The 19,824-nt window shown below is 44.9% G+C and overlaps 1 protein-coding gene across 3 annotated transcripts in view; it reads right to left on the bottom strand.

Annotated features, from left to right (window-relative positions):
- LGR5 (leucine rich repeat containing G protein-coupled receptor 5) overlaps window positions 1–19,824 on the bottom strand; it is a 1,160,674-nt gene that overhangs the window by 599,496 nt on the left and 541,354 nt on the right. For all 3 annotated transcript variants that reach the window (XM_069228343.1, XM_069228341.1, XM_069228342.1), the window contains one exon: window positions 4,795–4,863. In XM_069228343.1, coding sequence (XP_069084444.1) covers window positions 4,795–4,863 — 69 coding nt within the window. The remainder of the gene's footprint in view (window positions 1–4,794; window positions 4,864–19,824) is intronic.

Here is a 19,824-nt window from a genome sequence, read left to right as displayed (position 1 = left end):
TCAGTCTTGGATCCTTGTCAGTGGTACTGTAGGTGCTGTGCTGGCCCAGCTGTGGTTCAAGCAGAACTGATGCAGCACAACGAATCACAGCAGAACAGCTGCTGTGCGATGCATGCGTGATGCAGGAACTCCCAGCTCCTCTGAACTGCCGCTGGGAGATGCAACCTTGCGCCCACCTCACATCGCAGCCCCTCAGCACCTCTGAACCAACACTGCAGAAAGCAACGCAGCCCTGAATCACAGCTGTGCAATGCATCCTCGGAATGGAACCTCGCAACACTCTGCAAACAGTATTGAAAGTATGTACTTTGTTCAGTAGGCCTACCTTGATCCTTGTATTCGGCCTGCACTCCATCGTGGCTGGGCTGAAGTTGTGACTTTGTCTCGGTCCTGCATGACCAGGAAACTAGTTGGTGCTTTGGGGTTTTAAGCACTATTTTTACCTAAATCTTTAAAATTGTAGATCTCCAGTTCTACTAACTCGATTTTGTCATTTAGTGTCAAATCATTGATTAAAATTTACTGTATTTTTCTGAATTGTTGTGGGATTTTTCTGGTGGGTGCACCACTGCTTTCTGTTTGTGTGAATAAATACTTTACACATTGCCTTTAAGTTAAGCCTAACTGCTATTGGGAAAGCTACCAGGCGGTTAAGCACAGATTAATTTAATGTTTGATTGTGTTTCACGCTGACAAGAATTGTGGTTGCTGTTCACCCCACGCCTCACGCAATAAACCAGTTTCTACAGAGTCCCAATATGGTTACTTTTTCAAATCCTGGATGGAGGCCACGGTGAAACTGATACATAATAAGGGTGATGTAAGTCTCTCTTCCAGTTATGAATGAAAATTCTGATTGATATTATTGCTAATGGGTATTCAAAAATTGTCTTGCAACATTCAAATGTTTGGATCCTTGTGGAAAATCTGCTTCCTCCTGAAAAGGGGGTTTATCTGAGGGTCACACTACTTAAATTATTGTTTTTCCATATCAGCTGCAGCACAGAAGTTGATAGGGCAGACAGGAAGTCTTTTACATCACCATATTCAGCTTTAAATGTAGTGGATCAAGAGCAACGTTGTGGTAAATTGACTGTGGGCCTTCTTCTTATCTTTCATGCCCTGCATACATCTAGTTGGGCACAGATGGTAGTTGACTTTACAAACCAGTGCATCAGGGGGCATATTTATACTCTGTTTGCGCCGGAATTGCGTCGTTTTTTTTGACGCAATTTCTACGCAAAATTAACTCCATATTTATACTTTGGCGTTAGACGCGTCTAGCGCCAAAGTCTATGGAGTTAGCGTCATTTTTTTGCGTGGACACCTACTTTGCGTTAATTATATGCAAGGTAGGCGTTCCCGTCTAAAAAATCGACTCCGAGGCATGTGCGTCGGATTTATACTCCAGGGCAAAAATCACGCCCGGGAGTGGGCGGGTCAAAAAAAATGACGTACGGCCGCTTTTGCGCCGTTTTTTAGCGCCTGCAAAAGGCAGGCGTTAAGGGACCTGTGGGCTCTGAAGGAGCCCAGAGGTGCCCTCCCATGCCCCCAGGGACCCCCCCTGTCACCCTTGCCCACCCCAGGAGGACACCCAAGGATGGAGGGACCCATCCCAGGGACATTAAGGTAAGTTCAGGTAAGTATTTTTTTTAAATTTTTTTGTGGCATAGGGGGGCCTGATTTGTGCCCCCCTACATGCCACTATGACCATGCCCAGGGGACAGAAGTCCCCTGGGCATGGCCATTGGGCAAGGGGGCATGACTCCTGTCTTTGCTAAGACAGGAGTCATTTCTATGGGAGTTGGGAGTCGTATAAAATGGCGCAAATCGGGTTGAGGTGAAAAAACTGCCTCAACCTGACTTGCCCCATTTCTTGACGCCCAAGCTCCATTTTCCCCTATGCCGGCGCTGCCTGGTGTACGTCGTTTTTTTTAACGCACACCAGACGGCGCCGGCGGCTAACGCCGGCTAACGTCATTCAATAAATACGGTGCCGGCATGGTGCTTCAGAATGGCGTTAGCCGGCGCTAATTTTTTTGACGCAAATCTGCGTTAGCGCAGTTTTGCGTCAAAAAGTATAAATATGGGCCCAAATGTTTTCTTGTAGACAATGTATGGAAGTAGGCCTGGTTGTGAATTTCAGTCTTTGTGCCACCTATAGTTGGCAAATTTACAAAGCAAATTAAAAGACAAAACCATCCCTTTTTCCCCCAAAATAGGCGTGATCTGTTTATTGTACGACATCGATTTTGCCATGTAGGACCATGCATTATTCAGCCGTCTGAGAAAATGGTCTGCATTGAAAAAATACTGAGTTAATTGTCTCACATAAACATTAATAAAATGCAAATACTGGTAGTAGATAGTATATTTTCAGAGTGGCTTGCAGGAAACCACTTAGAGAGTGGACAGTTTTATGAATATTAGTTGGGGGGAACCCTACTGAAGCAGGTACCACAATCTGTCAGGGTGAAACTCAAGCAAACTCCAAATTAACCTGTGCTTAACCCTCTAATGGCTTGGCACGGAAGCAATCAGGCTCAACTTAGAGGCAATGTGTAAGGGCTGCAACGCAAAGTCCTGTGTCTGGGATTTATCATGCAGCGGTAGTTCTGAAGCAGCACTGTGAAGAGGTGCATCATACAGAATCAGTTCTGCCCACAGGACCACCGCTGGTCTGGCAGAGTACCTTGAGGTCCAATTTCAAGGGTCCAGAAGATGGGTGTCCCCACTTGGGGGACAAAACTCACAGCAGACTGAATCCAGGTGCTGGGTTCAAGGTGGTTGGCCAACCTCATTGCCTCTTGGAGTCACTGTTGTGCTACGGGTTTCAAGGTGCAGGTCCAGTCCTTCACTCAGGCAGCAGTGCAGCAGGACAACAAAGTAGCAGTCTTTCTTGCAGCACAGTACTGAAGAGTTGGGTATGAGGGTCCAATATTTATATCTGGTGCCCACCTTGAAGTAGGAGAAGGTTTTAGAGGCTTCCACCCCAGAGGTGTTTGGAATTTCCTACCTCTCTGCCCTGGCCCCAGATTATCTGGGGTCATAATAGGCTAGTGTCAAACCCTTTGTGAGTGTGCTCAGGCACAACCTTTGAAATGTGCAAGTGTGGGAGTGACAGCTCCTCCATCTCATCAAGACAGAGATGGCTCATCCTATGGCCCTTTGTATGGGAGCAATACACAAACCCAACTGCTAGCTACGAATAGTTATGTAACCCAGGATACAGGCTGCAGACACCAAATGGTGGGGACAAGAAAATGCCTATTTTTGTAAGGGGAGCATAGCGGCATGTTGAGGATTGTGACTTAAAATCAGACTTTACCATTAAAGAGGGTGTTAAATTAAAAAAATTTAGACACCAAACTCAAAATACCTATGTGCTCCCAATTGAAAGTGATCACATATTAAATGCAATAAGTTAGCCCAATGTTACCCTATGGGAGAGGTAGGCCTCACAATAGTGAAAAACACATTTAGGTGTTTTCACTACCAGGACATATAGAACCTATAAGTACTTGTCCAACATTTTAAATATACTCCACTCTGTCCTCTGGGCCATTGGGGCCTACCCTAGTGATGATTTTTTTTTTTTTTTTTTTAAGGAGGTCTGGGCCAGGCAAGAGGTTTATCTTGCCAGGGCAAAATGGCAATTTAAGATGACACATACATGCTGCAATGGCAGGCGTAAGACATGTTTAAAGGGCTACTTAAGTGGGTTGCATAACCAGTGCTGCAAGCCGACCAGTAGCAATCAATTTACAGGCCCCTGGCACATAGTACAACTTTACTAGGAACCTAGAAGTAAATTAAATGTGCCAACTGAGTGTAAGCCAATGTTACTATGTTTAAAGGAGAAAGCACAAGCACTTTAGCACTTAGCTGTGGTAACGTTTGCAGAGATCTAAGGCCAGCAAAAACAGGAGGTTGGAGGGCAAAATGTTGGGGGAAACCACGCCAAGGATGTCAGGACCAACATTTAAACTTAACCTTCTCTAGCACACTGAGCTGACCGAAATATTACTGAAAGGTGTCAGTAAAGTTCCATCTTGATTATGGTGGGTTATCCATCACCTCTTAGCTTTTAAAGTAGTACCTGGAGTTTTGTATGTTACAGAGTTATTGACTTGCAATACTAGGGTTTCCTGAGATAGTATTGGGAGCTGCTGTTTGAAACAAGTCATAAATCTCCTGTTCATCATCGCTTATTAAGGTATATACATTCTTTGCAGTGCCAAGAAGAAAGAAAAATCAGTTAAATATTGCAATGAAGTATAAAATAGTGAATGATTATGATCAACTGATGATTTAAGACATTATAACATTTTTCAATGCTCTGCATCGTGGTTTTGGTTTAATATTGCAGTGGCTAATTTCCCTTCCCTACTAGTAATGAGACAAAAACCTCTGTGTGTGTGTCAAATATTGTATATTCTCTGTAAACTGTAAATGCAACTGCTTTTATATTGTGATCCTTCATTTTGTTATCTTCGTGACAACATTTTTTAAGAACTTTATTTGTGAAGTACGATACAATGATGTTCTTCTGCTATGAATCTGTTTCTGCATGCTCACTTTTTAGATGTGGCAATCGACCTTGGTAGTTTTATTGGTAATGAAAATTATTAATTTTAAATTATGACGTTATGCATTCTGATTGTACTTCATATTTTTGTGACTGTTCGAAAGACTTCTTTCTAAATTCACAGTTTTTCTTTTGATGATGATAAATGGATGCTTTATATTTTTATGCCAGTAATGTTCAACTGCAAAATAACTTTGTATACTTACAGTTCCTTGAGGTTTGTTAGAGTACTGATGGCAGATGGAAAGAAGTCCAGGTTGTTGTGATTCAAGTCTCTGGAGAAAGAAGACCACATGTTACAAAAATGTTTTGTGTCTAGAAGTCCTTAAATTTCTTACAAAATATTGATGAAATTCATTCCTAAACGTTAATCATGTATTTCCAAAAGAAGAAATGTTAACTTTAAGAGTGAAAATCAGTATATTTAGGAAAGTATTATGAGGAAAGTATTATCCTTTCTTAGATCCCTTCCTATTTTAACCACTCAAAATCTATATGTACAACTGGGTCACCGAAAGCAAATCAAAAGTGGCAAAAATCTAGGGGGCGAGGACGAACTGCCACAGATGACATCCATGAGTTAACTCTGCTCTACAAATCCCCACTCGATAAAATCCTGTACTATCCTATTCCCAGCTTTGTTGGCCCTGTTGAGATGGCACAAGAGGAGGAGGCTCTGGCAATCTCAATGGAGCCGATGGAAGAAAAAAAAACACAGCTGGCATGGAGTGCAGCCTGCTGATGGTGTGTCCTGGTGAGGAGATGGCATTGGCTTCCAGGCCTGGTGTGACAGTCCCATAGTCGCTGCAAAAGCATTTGTAACTGGGGCTGCTGCCTCCAGCCGCCAATAACTGGGCACCTAATGGTGGTGCAGTGGGCACTCTTGATGCTGGCAACCCATAGACTGATCCTGAGGATGCAGTCAGAACCTCTAGGAGGAGGGAGTGCCCTGTGGTAGCAAGGCAGAACTCTGGGAGAAACACATAAAAGACCGGTTCGAAAGGCCGAGGTACTGGCAGTGATGAGAGGTTGGAGTTGGGCAGTCAATCAGGACCGGTGATGAGGCGGTTCACCCCGGTTAATGGTGCTCAAGAAGATTGCCTGTGTGGAAATGTGGCAGTCTGTGGCCCAGCTGCCTCAGTGAGTGTGGCCTTTTACTCCTGCCTCCTCTTGTGTCCTTCCACTTTTCCCCAGCTCCTTTTCCTTCCCACCTGGAGACGACTAAGAACACAGCTGCAGTCACAAGTAGGAATGGGTAATGGTGGCGAGCTTGACTTAAGGAGACCTATCTGTGCTTGAGGATCCCGCAAGCTTCTGGAACCGCAGGTGCCATTATGAACTACACTCTCTAATACAGAGGTGACCCCTGGGGCAACCTGGTTGCAGAACTGGGAATGTATATTGGGAACACACCTGGGTTTGTCATTCTTCAAACCATCACACTTCTTAACAAAGTATGCGGTCTGCAAAACTGTGCTTTGGACCTGATCCTGAGGGGACGTGCTGACTGCCCATGCTGCCTCACTTGCTGATGCATTGGAAAGGGCTCAAGAGTCTGGATATTCTATCCTGTTTCTTTTCTTCTTGACTATGCCTATGGTCAAACCACAGCCTACGGGAAAGTAAAGCACCCTCAACAAATATGCCCATTCTGGGGCCTCCACGCATGCCTCCAGTCTGGCCCAGACTGCGGGGCCCATCTGGAGACTCTTTGAGGGCTGGAACAGTCACAGTGAATTCAACTGCTATCACAGCTGCTATAAATCAATCATAAGAGATAATGGAGGTCAAGTTTGGAGAGGTGGTGGCTGATGTCACGCTGCTGTGACACGATTTAAGATGTGTGGTAGACAGGGACAAATAAGGTGAGGGTGTGTGTCTGAGCTTGAAGAATCTGTGAAGACGTTGCAGCAATCATTAGCTAAAAAGGAGCAAGTACAAGAGATTTTTTGGCTAGATTGGAGGATGCAGAGGAGAAACCCCGCAGGAACAATCTCTGTTTTGTTGGATTTTCCAGAGGGCTGTGAGGTTCCTTACTGGAAAAGTTTCTAGAACAATGGCTACGGCCAGTCCTACCACCCATGTCGCTCTCCCTATTGAACAGGCACAAAGAGTATTAACAAAGTTACCACCCCCAAGAGCCCCTATCCACCCCATGATCGCCAAATTGCTTAACCCCTTTTGTTGGTCGGATGGCCGGGAGCCATCTGATGACACAGTGGACGTAGGATGGCTTTCGGCTGTCCTAGCACCCACCCACAGGGGAAGCACCGGTGCCCTCCCCGTAGGCCACCCTTGCGCATCCCCCTGCTGCACCCCACCCCTTGCGGCATCTGATGACATCAGAGGGCACAGCGTGCCCACATCATACGAAGTGCTGCAATTCGCTGGAAGCCATTTGCTTCCAGCATGTCTTTGGAGAGATCAGCCTCTTAATTTTAGGCCCATCTGCCCCCCAGGGGTGCGGAAACCACTAGACACCAGGGATTTCTTTTGGATAATTATTTATGTGTTTGGAGAGCAGCCCCTTGGGGTAGGGTCACTCCCCTTTGGAGACATGTATTTCTGCTGTTAGTGCCCCCCTTGGTGGCAGATCGGCCTCTACATAGTAAACCCATCTGTTCCCAAGGGGGGCAAAAACCACTAAATACCAGGAATTTCTTTTGGATAATTGTGTGTTTGGGGAGCAGCCCCTTGGGCAACGGTCACTCCTCTTTTGTTTTTTACCCATTTCTGACCCCCTTGGGGCCAAATTGGCCTCTTTATTTTAGGCCCATCTGCCACCAAAAGGGCACAAACCACTAGACACCAGGGATTTCCTTAGGATAACTACATGTGTGTTTGGGGAGTGGCCCCTTGGCCAAGGGTCGTTCCTCTTTGGAGGGCATGTATTTTTTCAATTTCTGCCCCTCTTGGGGGCACATCAGCCCCTCATTTTAAGTGCATCTGCCCCCATGGGGGGCAGAAACCGCTAGACACCAGTGATTTCTTTAGGATAACTATTTGTGTGTTTGGGGAGTTCCCCCTTAGGCAAGGGCCACTCCCGTTTGAGGGGCATGTATTTTTACCATGTCTGCCCACCTTAGAGCAGAGCGGCCTAATTTCATTTAGGCTAATCTGCCCCCAAGGGGTGCAGAAAACCACTAGACACCAGGGAAAGTTTCTGAATGTTTGGTGGTGGAGTGTGTGTGGATTGGTGCATAATTTGCATTTGTGATCATAATGTTTTATTTTTCCTTTTTAACCTAGTACATAGCTTTGATTCCTTTGCTGTGACTTTGCTTGTGGTTCTGGATGTGGTATATCTGCAATTTGTGTGGTTATGCTTGGTAAGAAAACCTTTTTTGTACTGTTCACTCCAAATGAGTATCATTTCCATGCATGAATGAGTTTTTTGTAAGTAGTGTAATAATAGCAGCATATTTAACATATTTTATTGTGTGTGGAATTATCCTTCCATTTGTGCATGATGTGTACTGCGTTATTTGTGTAATTTTATTTTGTTTTTCCTTTTTAGTGGAATATCATTGGTGCTTGCTGTGTCAGTGCAGAGTAAGGGCTGGTGAGTCTAGCTGACTCTGGCAAGTGAGTGATATTGTTTTTGAGTATATAGGTATTTGTGATAAAGCCACACTTTGTTTATTACTTATTTTACACAGTGTTGGTTATTGTTGACTTATTTGTCAGGTTACTTTTATTAGCAAATATTGTGGCTAGCCCAAGATAATCGCTCAGTAGGTTGCTGGTATGCTTTTTAAATCTACCTCTGAATATGATTACGAGACTGACTCTGCATCTGAAGTAGATGAGGAAGTGCAAGATTCTGGCAGTGTATTTTCTGTCTGAGAGGAATCATCTGATGATGAAGCCACTCTGTGTGGATGAAGTGCCTGTTTTAGAAGAGGACACTGATGTGCAGCAAGAGGCTTTTGGATTGCAGTCTGGGGCTGAAATTCTTCCCATTGGAAGAACTGAACTCTGGGTTACCCCAAACATGGTGCAGCCGGCATTGCCTGGCTTTACTGGTGTTGCAGGGTGTAGAGTGAATACTGATAATTTTTACCTATTAATTTCTTTCAGTTGTTTATGGATGATGTATTTTTGGGTGAGATTGTTGAGCAGACTAATTTGTATGCTGAACAGTATTTGACGGACAACAGTGCCAGACTCAAGCCTAGCTCTAGAGCTAGACGGTGGACTCCCACAAATGTGGATAAGTTGAAGTTCTTGGGTTTTAGGTGGGCTTGATAAGGAAGCTGTCACTGTCTTCATACTGGTCTACCAGTCCCTTGATGGCAAAGGCCATATTTCCTGCAATCATGACTCATGATCGGTATTTGCTTCTGCTTCAGATGCTGCATTTTGTTGATAACGCTTTATCTTTGCCATGAGATTACGATCTGGCCTGTTCTTGATCTTTTTTGTAGATCGATTTTCAGAGATCTATGTTACAGGGAAAGAAATAGTTGTGGATGTGTCTTTGTCATGTTCAAGTTTTTTTTTGTTTTTAGGCAGTAGAATCCTATCAAGAGGGCACATTATGTAACTAGGATGTATATGCTGTCTGAGAGTAGTACAGGATGTGTCTATAACTTCTGGGTCTACACTGGTAGGAGATCCACTATTGAACCCCCTGCTTGTCCATCCACTTTCAGAGTTCGTGAGAACATTGTGTGGGAACTTCTACACTACACTGGTGTGCAATTGTTCAGGGAATTGTTCAAAGTGAACACTGTTGCTTGTGGCACAGTCTGCTCTTACCGGAAAGGTAATCTAAAGAAGCATTTTTGTAAAAAAACACTTGAGGGGTGTCTACATGCTGACGACCATCCTTGTTGAAAGTACTTGACCTATGACTGTTTGGGTCAGGTTGCTGAAGTGTGCAAAACTGTGTGCATTTTAGACTACAATAAGCACATGGGTGGTGTAGGTAGAGTATATCAGAAGTTTGAACCTGACAGTGTGCGAGTAGTGACTTGCTGCTGAACAGCATTAAGTGAGGTTCAATTCTGTAAGCAACAAAACTATTTTTACAACTAAAACATCTACTGGGTAACAAATGCCCCTTCTTGGCAAGAGTATACCAAGCTGGTTTCATTAGGTAGAGAAATTGGTTCGGAGGTGCAGGGGGAGTGGCCATCCTCCATCATAGCAGCTTTCCTCTTGAAAGTGGCCAGGTGTGCCATGACACTCTTGATAGGTATGTAGGCATAACCTGAGTCCTGCATGGAGTGCTGATTTCCCTGCATTGCCTTTATGCTTCCCCCACCTTTGATGGTGAATTTTCTTCAAAGTAAGGAGCAGTTTCCCCACAAATTCCCCTGTTACCATGTCTCTTTGGTGGGGATTCAAATGGGATCCATCCAGAGGCAAAAGCAAGTCAGTCATTTGCCAAGTTTATGACAGCTTTGGGCCTCTCTGACCCTTGGAGGGCACTCCAACCACAGAGGCGTTGTTATGCCTTTTACTCCACAGCTCATAATTTCTTCTAACACCCGAAAGATTTGTGATACACAGCTCTGATATTACTAGTCTTATGGGTGCTCAGATTCTGTCATGAGATCTTTCTAACCATTAGCCCGTGGAGCACCAGTGGAGGCTGAGCCCTAGAACTGAAAGACAAGGATGGCTTTTGGAAGCTTGACTACTTGTGAACCCTGAACATAAACATTTCATAGACTCAATGGACTCCTTTTTCAGGTCAACCTGGGGTCAGTAGCTTCCCCGAGGATCCTTTGGGAGGCCTTCAAGCCCACCCTACATGGGAATATTATTAGTTACTAGACTGGGGCGGAGAAACAACAGCCACAAAAGGTACTGGACTTGAAACGTAGGTGACAGAGCAAGAATCCAAAAAGCTGCCCTCCTCTTCACCAGTGATCCACACAAACCAGCTGTCCAGAAATTCACTTCCTACTATGCCAAGTTATACTCTGGAGACACCCTGTTGGGCTTGAGGAGGACTGGAGAGCTCTATTAGAAACCTCCCTCTTACAGGCCTGGACAGTTTGGAGAGAGAATCTCTAGAGTGGCTCATGACTGAAGAGGAGCTCATGGAGCTCATGGAGCCCCTCAGACTAGACATAACATTAGAAGGGTTTTCAAAGTATTGGCAGACAGACTTCGGGGTCTCCTTACACTTTCCTTGCCAACTTCAAGTAGGCGTTTGACTCAGTGGCATTTATTGGCTAGATGTTCAAATACCAAATCGCAGTTTGGGTTTGCAAACGCAAACAGACTCACTATTTGGAAGCGGTGTGTTCAGGGTGTCCCTTCCAAATAGAGAATATGAATATCATGTACTAAAGTTTTGCGACTGAAATGCGGTTGCAACTATTAGTACTTTACCAACTGAAAGCTGGTGTTCACTCCTTTGGGAATGTTTAAAACTTATTTTTAAAGCAGACTGATTCCATGGACCACTACACACTCTTAAAAAATAAAAATGAAACATTTTATTTTTAAATTTATCCCATTTTCCATTAAGGAAAATAGACTGGATGTAAAAAAATTATTGCTTTACTTAAAAGCAATCACATACATGGTGGTCTGCTGATCCTAGGTCACCATCCCTGTGATGTCAGCGAATCCTAGTGGGTCACAAATTGTGACCTACCTTATTAATATTTGTGTGGTCCGTCTATTTGCGACCCACTCTGAATCACCATCTAGGGAATAGGAACTAGATAACACCTTTGTACATTAGTAGTAGTGATTACCAAGTAGCGATTCACAAAAATCTGTATTCGGTAATCGTTAATGCTGCTGTTCTTACATCTAGCCCTACATCTTCCTCCTGCTGTAGAGGCTCAACTTTGGCCACCAGTTTTGTCAGTAAGTGAGATTTTGACATACAGATTTAGGGGGACAGGTCAGGATTGGGAGACCTCAAAGATCTACAGGTGCGGTGGGGCACCAGGCAGGGGTGCCTGCTTTCTCCCCTACCTTTCAAGATAGCAATTGAGCCCCTGGAGCAATGGATTAGGGTCCATGCCCAGACCAGAGGATTTGCCTTGGCACCAGAAAACGAAGATAGGGTCATGGTATATGTAAATGATGTCCTAATGTTTTTGAGTAACCTACAGTGGTCCTGCAGATGCAGATCCTCCACACATGTGGCACTTTCCCCAACTTACTTCTAAAGAAGACCACATCCTCCTTGCTCCTCCCCCAGATATGGCATGTACACAAGGCACTCAGATAGGAGTTGAGGGATTCAAATACTTAAGAGTCTTTATGACTCATAAACTACATCCAACTGCTGCTTGACAGACTTCTCGCAGGCATGACGTTTTCTGGCAATGCTTCCCCTGTTCCTACTGGGTCATTTGGGGATTTTTAAGATTGTGTCTGTACATAGTGGGGGTTATTACAACTTTGGAGGAGGTGTTAATCCATCCCAAAAGTTACGGTAAAGTGACGGATATACCACCAGCCGTATTACGAGTTCCATAGGATATAATGGACTCGTAATACGGCTGGTGGTATATCCGTCACTTTACATTCACTTTTGGGACGGATTAACAACTCCTCCAAAGTTGTAATAACCCCCAGTGTGCCATATCAGCTGCAGAATCACCCCAATGTGATTCCCCAGAGCTTCTTTATTAAAATTGATAGTATCCTCAGAACTTTTCTTTGGGAAGAAGGGGTAGCCATAATTTCCTTATGGAAATGTTAAAAATCACTATGGGGGCATTTTAGCAGGTGATATAGACTCTTATTATAAAGCAGACCATCTGGCGATTCTTAATGAATGATTTAGATAGAGACCCAGCTTTTCCTTCTGAACGAACGAAGAGTATCGCTACTTCACCTCCTCCATAGGGTTATAACTAAACTTGCTTCTTCCCCGGGCCAAAAAAGTGAGATTAAAGACTTGGCACGACACAGTGAAGACTGCGAGGTGCGGAGACAGAGTTTTGAGGAGGACACCTTTGTGGGCTGGGAACAGGCTCCCTTAGGTGGCTCTGCTTACAGGATTTCGACAATGGGATACCATTTGAATATCCATGATGGTGCATGTGATGCACGGAACGAACTTGAAAGCCTTTTGCATGCTACAGGCAGAATTTGAACTTCATAGTAGACAGTTTTTTTTTTTTGATACTTCCAGCGTTGTCACGCCCTGACACCTTAAGGGTAGACTTGTTGCATACTTGTGGAGTTGAGAGGTACTGGCCGCCATCTGGGAGGGGGGTCATTTCATTGATGGGTGACGTTCTGAGTTGGCAACTTCCTGGGCACCTCAAGATTGCCCTCTTATATATTCATATAAACCTAGATAGCAGCAAATGCAACAAAGCACTATTATTTATTTCTCTCCTAGTCACAAAGAGGGACAGTGGTCAGTAAAACACAGGGACTCCTTCGCTGGGGGTTGGAGGAAAAGCCTGAAACCTGGAAGGCCAGATATATGCAGCAAAGGGACGCTTCCAAAAACACTTGGGTTGGGCCCAATGTAGAGGGATTCCGATTGAGTCTAGTTGGTGTATGCCATGGTCTTTAGATAAAGAGATTCAACTCTTTTCCACCATAACCTAATGGGTATTAAGTATGTTATTTCTAAAATCAGGTGGGAAATATTGGGGGGATTGCAATGATGAATCTGTTGTTGTAGATCGAATACTTCTATGGATGGAGGGACGAATGTGTCTGTCTTTGCCTTTTGTTTTGGAGCTAGCTAATTCAAAAAATACTTTGTGGGTTATTTTAAAAGCCCCTTATGCCGAATTGTCAAACATTGGAAAGGACACAAATGGGAACTTTAGAAATGCATACCAGGCTTCTTAAGAAGAGGCGAGGAAACAATCTGAATGCATATATAGCAAAGCTATTTGACGAATAGCGAAAGAAGACATTTTGGCAGACATACTGAAAGCACAGAAGAAGAATGCTCAGCAGATGCTTGTTAGTGTGGCCTGCTTGGCATTATGTTTTGTTTCTCCTGACAAACGCCCAAAGCAAAAAACAAAAAGTCGCTTCTTCCCCACAACGTATTTTCTCCCTTTGTATGATGGCCATTGTTTGTAAACCTATCCAGGTCCAGCATTGTCTTGCCTGGTAAACCCAGAGATGGAACTCAGCTGTGGTAGATCCGTCCTAAATAGTGATAAGCCATTGTTAACTATGATGTTGTGGCCCTGTGATGGTGGAGTTATCAGGTGAAGTGTATGTTTTTTTGGTGGAGCCAGCTGAAAGTCTGCCATCAGACTCCTGCAGTTACTGTGATGCTATTAATTGTGTTTGACCAATGACTTTGTGTTTCACCACTGCACATATTAGTTGCTCAATGTTCACCAGTAGCACATTATGGGGGTCATTACGACCCTGGCGGAACAAGTCCGCCAGGGCCGTGGGACGCGGTGGCACCGCCGACAGGCCGGCGGTGCTCCGCGGGGCATTCTGACCGCGGCGGCTCAGCCGCGGTCAGAGAAGGGAAACCGGCGGTCTCCCGCCGGTTTCCCGCTGCCCCAAAGGAATCCTCCAAGCCGGCGCAGCATGCTGCGCCGGCATGGGGATTCCGACTCCCCCTCCCGCCATCCAGTTCCTGGCGGTTCTCCCGCCGGGAACCGGATGGCGGGAGGGGGAGTCGCGGGGCCCCTGGGGGCCCCTGCCGTGCCCATGCCTATTGCATGGGCACGGCAGGGGCCCCCGTAAGAGGGCCCCTAAAAGTATTTCAGTGTCTGCAAAGCAGACACTGAAATACGCGACGGGTGCAACTGCACCCGTCGCACCTTCCCACTCCGCCGGCTCTATTACGAGCCGGCGTCATCGTGGGAAGGGAGTTTTCCCCTGGGCTGGCGGGCGGTCTTGTGAAGACCGCCCGCCAGCCCAGGGGAAAACTCTGAATACCCTCCGCGGTCTTACGACCGCGGAGCGGTATTTCGGAGGGGGGAAGCCTGGCGGGCGGCCTCCGCCGCCCGCCAGGCTCGGAATGAGGGCCTATATGTTTTGTTCAGTTTATCTGCCTATTATCTTTAACATGGCGTTAGCCATTACATTCTGTATTTAGGTTAGCTGCCTATTGGCTTTGACATGGCATTAGACATTACATTCTGTATTCAGTTTAGCTGCCTATTGGCTTTGACATGACATTAGACATTACATTTGATATTTGGGTCAGCTGCCTATTGGCTTTGACATGGCATTAGCCATTACATTCTGTATTCAGTTTAGCTGCCTATTGGCTTTGACAGGACATTAGACATTACATTTGATATTTAGGTTAGCTGCCTATTGGCTTTAACGTGGGGTTAGACATTGCAGTTGAGACATTGCAGATGAGCTGTGTTTTTCCAAGCTGTGTTTTTCCACATGGTAGACCAAGCTGTGTTTTTCACACCAGACCTTAGCTGATAAGAGCATGTAGATTTTGTGTTTACCTCTCAATCCAGTCTGAGAACGAGTGAGGCCTGGGAGAATTGGCCACTCTCCAAGTTTCTTCGGTTCTCACACTGAGTTTGCTTTTAAGGATGACTCTGGACTACAGAAGGGTTAGATTGAATCTGCTTTGACTTCAGACAGGAACTAGACATCAGTTGCCTGTCTCCCGTTTGGGTAGAAAATCTCTTTCTTGCAGTTGAACGGAGTCATCAATTTGAAGCCCCAGAAAGATGAAGCTGAATATAGGCCCTACAGCCTTGCCCTACGGTGATGAATTTTGACTTTTATGCTTTGCTTTGAAGTTATGCTACAATATAATCACATGTATTTGCTGTGTACATTGCAACCGAGAAGTACTTTGATATATTTTGCTTTCATTGCTGCAACTACTTTTGAACGTCTGCTTCCAATCTACTAATTTCGTCTCCCAGGAACCTCGTGGTGAAATAATAACAATAAATGTCTTCTTTAAACTCAGAAGTGCATTCCAGAGAGGTTCTGTAAGCTCGGTTATGAGATAAGAGCAGGAAAGCAGAACATTTTGGCATAGTCGGCAGTTTTGGGAGTCGAATTGGAATTTGGAAGTGCACGATTTAAAAGTGTAATTGTTTTTTGTTGTTTAGAGAATTAAAGAAGCACAGCAGACCATGTTTGAAAATGCATGTGATGTTAAACTGCCTTATGGTGCTGTGAGAAACGTGTTTTCTTGTTTATCAGGACTGTATGTGTGGCAAACTTGCTGTCCAGTATCCCTGGTCTACTCGTAATTAGGCCCTTAATAGTGACTTTAACATCCTAAGAATAATAAGGCTGATTTGACACTACTTTGAAAGGACAGAAACAAACATTTTATCAATAATGGAAGAAGGTAACAAGAACAGGCTAATATTCATATTCCATATTCCCTGATTACATCAGAATAGTGCAGCAGCGATGTCACTCCTTCCTCTCAGTCAGGCAAACACTCTGTGATATGCAGCTTGATTAGACCCCGATGTTCTCTGCCAAGTTTTGAGTACAGTTCCAGGGTAAGGCCTTCTTTTTTGAGACTCCAGAAGCGGCCTGGAAATGAGTTGTGGAGCGCTAGGTATAAAAGTACCCTGTAGAGACAGTGTGAGAGACAGTAGATAGTGGCTTCAGGCCCCCATCCCAAAAGGTACAAGACAAGATCTAGCCATGCCCGAGGTGAAGGGGGCTGATCACTCTGGGGAAGCAGCAAGGAGGATGGTGAGCTAGTTTCATGCTCCCCCATGGACCAGCCAGCCCAATGTACAGCAGATGACCCGATCATGGACTCACTGAGGCCACTGCAAACTCCTAATAATGAGTGATATTTGTGGAGGACTGTGTACTGATGGGCGGATCCCGTACCTTGGTCTTTCAAGTAGGTGGTGGCACCAGATTGTTACAGATATTTAAGAGTTGACTTCACTGATCCTATATATGGAGTTGGACATTTGGCCTTCCAGATCATACTCTGCCATCTTCCCTCGTGGTTATTTGTGTTTTCTTTTCTTTTTGGAGTGTTGATGGGTGGGAGATGCTTTATGGCTGGAACTATACATAGGGGGTACGGGGGCGGGGAGTTTGTTATGTTTTAGGTGTTCATTTTGGTGGGTTCAGAGAAAACACTGCAACCATTTCCTATACGGTTCTATCACGGGTGAGAACAATATAGTGAGTCATCCAAATAAACAGCATATGAGGCGGGATGGATGGGGGAGTGGGCAGCTTGAGCCCTTCATGTTCGTGCCCTTGTCGTCACTTTCTGTTATCTAGTCTTGCACATTGTCTCAAAACTCAGGTCTAGGTAAATATGAGAAGATCATGGATAAGAGGAGGTGGGAAGGTGTTGTGTCTGGGCAACATTTCAGAGGTATTTCCCTGGGTTTACTCACTGTTCCTGAGTGCTCAAGGAATCCTTGCCCTTGGTGATCTCATCGGTCCTGACGGACACTCTGACGAGGTGCATGAGGGTCTCTGGGCTAGTGGACAAATGGACGTGGATGCTCTAGTATCTTTCCTCTGCCAGGTTTGGCAAGGATACATTGAATTAGGTTTCAAGGGTGATGACTGATTCTCCAACAGGTTTGATGGTGGAGGTGATTTTAACTTTGATAGATCGGAAACTAAATGTTTTGTCATCCTCAGCTACCCCTAGGCCAAGAACTCTAGGTAAATGGGCCTCTGTGATGGACACAGTAGATATATGACACAGATGGCACAGGACAATACACCATCATTCATATTACTCATTATAACATCACATTGGCGGCAAGCATTGGCTATGTCTTTGTCCCTGCGGTGGATGTCAGAGGGATAGCAGTGGTCCAAGTATTTTCTAGAGGCCTCTCTGACCCTTCTTGAGTGGCGTTCTCCTTACAGTGGGACAAACTGAACCCCTGGTTGCTGCATGACGAACAAATGATTGATTCACTCAGTGAAGACACATCTGAGTATTTCAAGGTCAGCTGCCCTTCAGTGTTTTCGATTTGAATTAAAAAAAGTGATCTGTGCCAAAGTGATGTCCTACACCCGCTGTAAAGAGGGATAGACAGCAGAGGAGTACAGATCTAGATCAAGAGATCAATGACCTTGAATCAAGATTAGGTACTTTTCCCTCCGAATCTTTGTCAGTTTCAGCTCAAACTCCATTAAACCCCAATCAGTGCATCACTATTGGCATGGCTGCTTTCCCATTATCGGATTTATGAGCAGGGAGATGAAGCTGGAAAGCTGATCTACTGGTTGGCAACCTAGGATGTGGCGGTGAGGCTGGTTGTTGTGTATGTGAGATTGGATGTCTACTTACATATGGTGTAGATATTGTGAACGTTGTAAAAGACCATAATTCCCGCTACAGACAGAAGGGGACCAGCCAGTACTGAACAATCTTCTGCTTCTCTACCTCAGAGATGACGAGCTGTTGGGATCTCAATCTCTCCATCATGCTTGAAGAAATCTAACTAGCCATTGTCACTATGCCCTCTAGCAATAACCCCTGTTCCAAACAGGTTACACCTGGATTTTTTTTTTTACAGATTTTCATCTCTTGGCATGGCACTTGCTGAGGGACTTCAAGGAATCAAGACAAATTGGCCTTTTTCCATCGGATCTGCAGGAAGGGCACAGTTGTGGTCATATTAAATAAAGGGAAGTCACTGCAAGGCTGGATCTCTTATCACACAATTTCCCTCATTAATAACAAGGTGAAGATCCTAGCCAGAATACTGACCAATTGATTGGGGAAGGTGTCTGATTCCTTATTTACCTGTATCAAAACAGCTTTATGCCGGCTCGTAGCACCCAACACTGCTTCCGAATGGTCAATGTTACCCCAGCTCAGATCCAGGAACTGGAGGGGGATGCAGCATGCAGTTGTTGGTGGACTTTGAGAAAGAATTTGACATGGTGCCCCGGCCATTTCTGCAGCGATAATAAAGATGCATTGCTTTGGTCCATATTTTGCAGCATATGTAAAGGCTCTATATGCTGAGCCTTAGGCTTATGTCTAGTTCAAAGGGGTATTGTCCTTGCCTTTTAGTATTGAGTGGGGAATACTGCAGGGGTGCCTGATTTCTCTGCTACTTTTTGTGATAGTAATGGAGCCCGTCACATAGTGGTTGCAGTGGAATACTCAAATGTACGGCTTCTAGTGGCTGGGTGGGGAGAAGGAGAAGGTCTCACTGTATGTAGGTGACCCAGTGAGTCTTTACCAAGAAACATCCACCTACCTGAAGACTATGGGAATGCCTCAGGCTTGCAGGTGAATTGGAATAAAATAGAATGTATCCCACAACAAGGACACCCTTCAGATGCTACACACTATGCTAAGATTGCTGACAGTGGTCAGATCATTATGTGATACTTTTTCAGGTCAAGGAACCTCATTGTGACAATCAGGCCACCTTAAGCCTTGAACATTTGATGCAGAAATGGATGAAAGTCAGACCTGAATTAATTCGATCGACATTAAAGGAATCTGTCCCTCCTGTTGGCGATTGCATTGAGGCTGCTAGCTTAGGTTTTAGAAATTGGATTAGCAATGAGCTAGATAACATAGCCTGTGTAGGTTTTAGAAATTGGATCAGCAATCAGCTAAATAACATAGCCCCCATGCAGAGACAACATCTAGCCCGCTCCTCCCCCTCGTTTGAGTGGTTCTGTAAGGAACCCAGAGTCCAAAAATAGCAGTGCAAATAATTAGAGAGTCAATTGCGCCAAAAATCATGCCATAGATGGAGACAATTATCAAGTAGCTCTAAAACATTATCATAAGCAAATTAGGATGCACAGCAGACAATTTTATGCAGAGATTTGATTTGGTACACAATTCGACAAGCTGGGCCAAGTCCCGTCTGATTGGAAGCAGGCAATTGTGGTCCCTCTTTTGAAAAAGCCATCACTCGATCCTAATAAACCACTCTTAACTTTCACTGCTAAGGCAGCGGAGAAGTGTGTCAACCAGCAGTTGATGCAGTTTATTGAGGATAAAGACGTACTGCATGGGAGCCAGACGGGTTTCCGCCCTCGTCACAGAACAGGGTCTGCTCTGTTGATGGCCTCTGAGCAACTTAGGTACACCTCACTGACGAAGGTGACACAGTGCACTGATTATGTTAGATCTCAGTGCTGCGATTGACACGGTGTATCACGGTATCGTGCTGGAACGACTGGTCAGTGGGCATTAGTGGAGTGGCACTGAAGTGGATAATTTCGTACCTCTCCAGTTGCACTTTTTGTGTGATGCAGAAACCCTACACCTCGCAAGCTTTCTTGCTAAAACAAGGTGTACCTCAGGGCTCTATTCTGAGTCCCACACTCTTCAATCTCTATTTAGCCGCAGTGAT

This window comes from Pleurodeles waltl, chromosome 4_1 (assembly GCF_031143425.1).
Source record: "Pleurodeles waltl isolate 20211129_DDA chromosome 4_1, aPleWal1.hap1.20221129, whole genome shotgun sequence".
Lineage (NCBI taxonomy): Eukaryota > Metazoa > Chordata > Amphibia > Caudata > Salamandridae > Pleurodeles > Pleurodeles waltl.
This window is presented reverse-complemented; position numbering and strand designations above follow the sequence as displayed.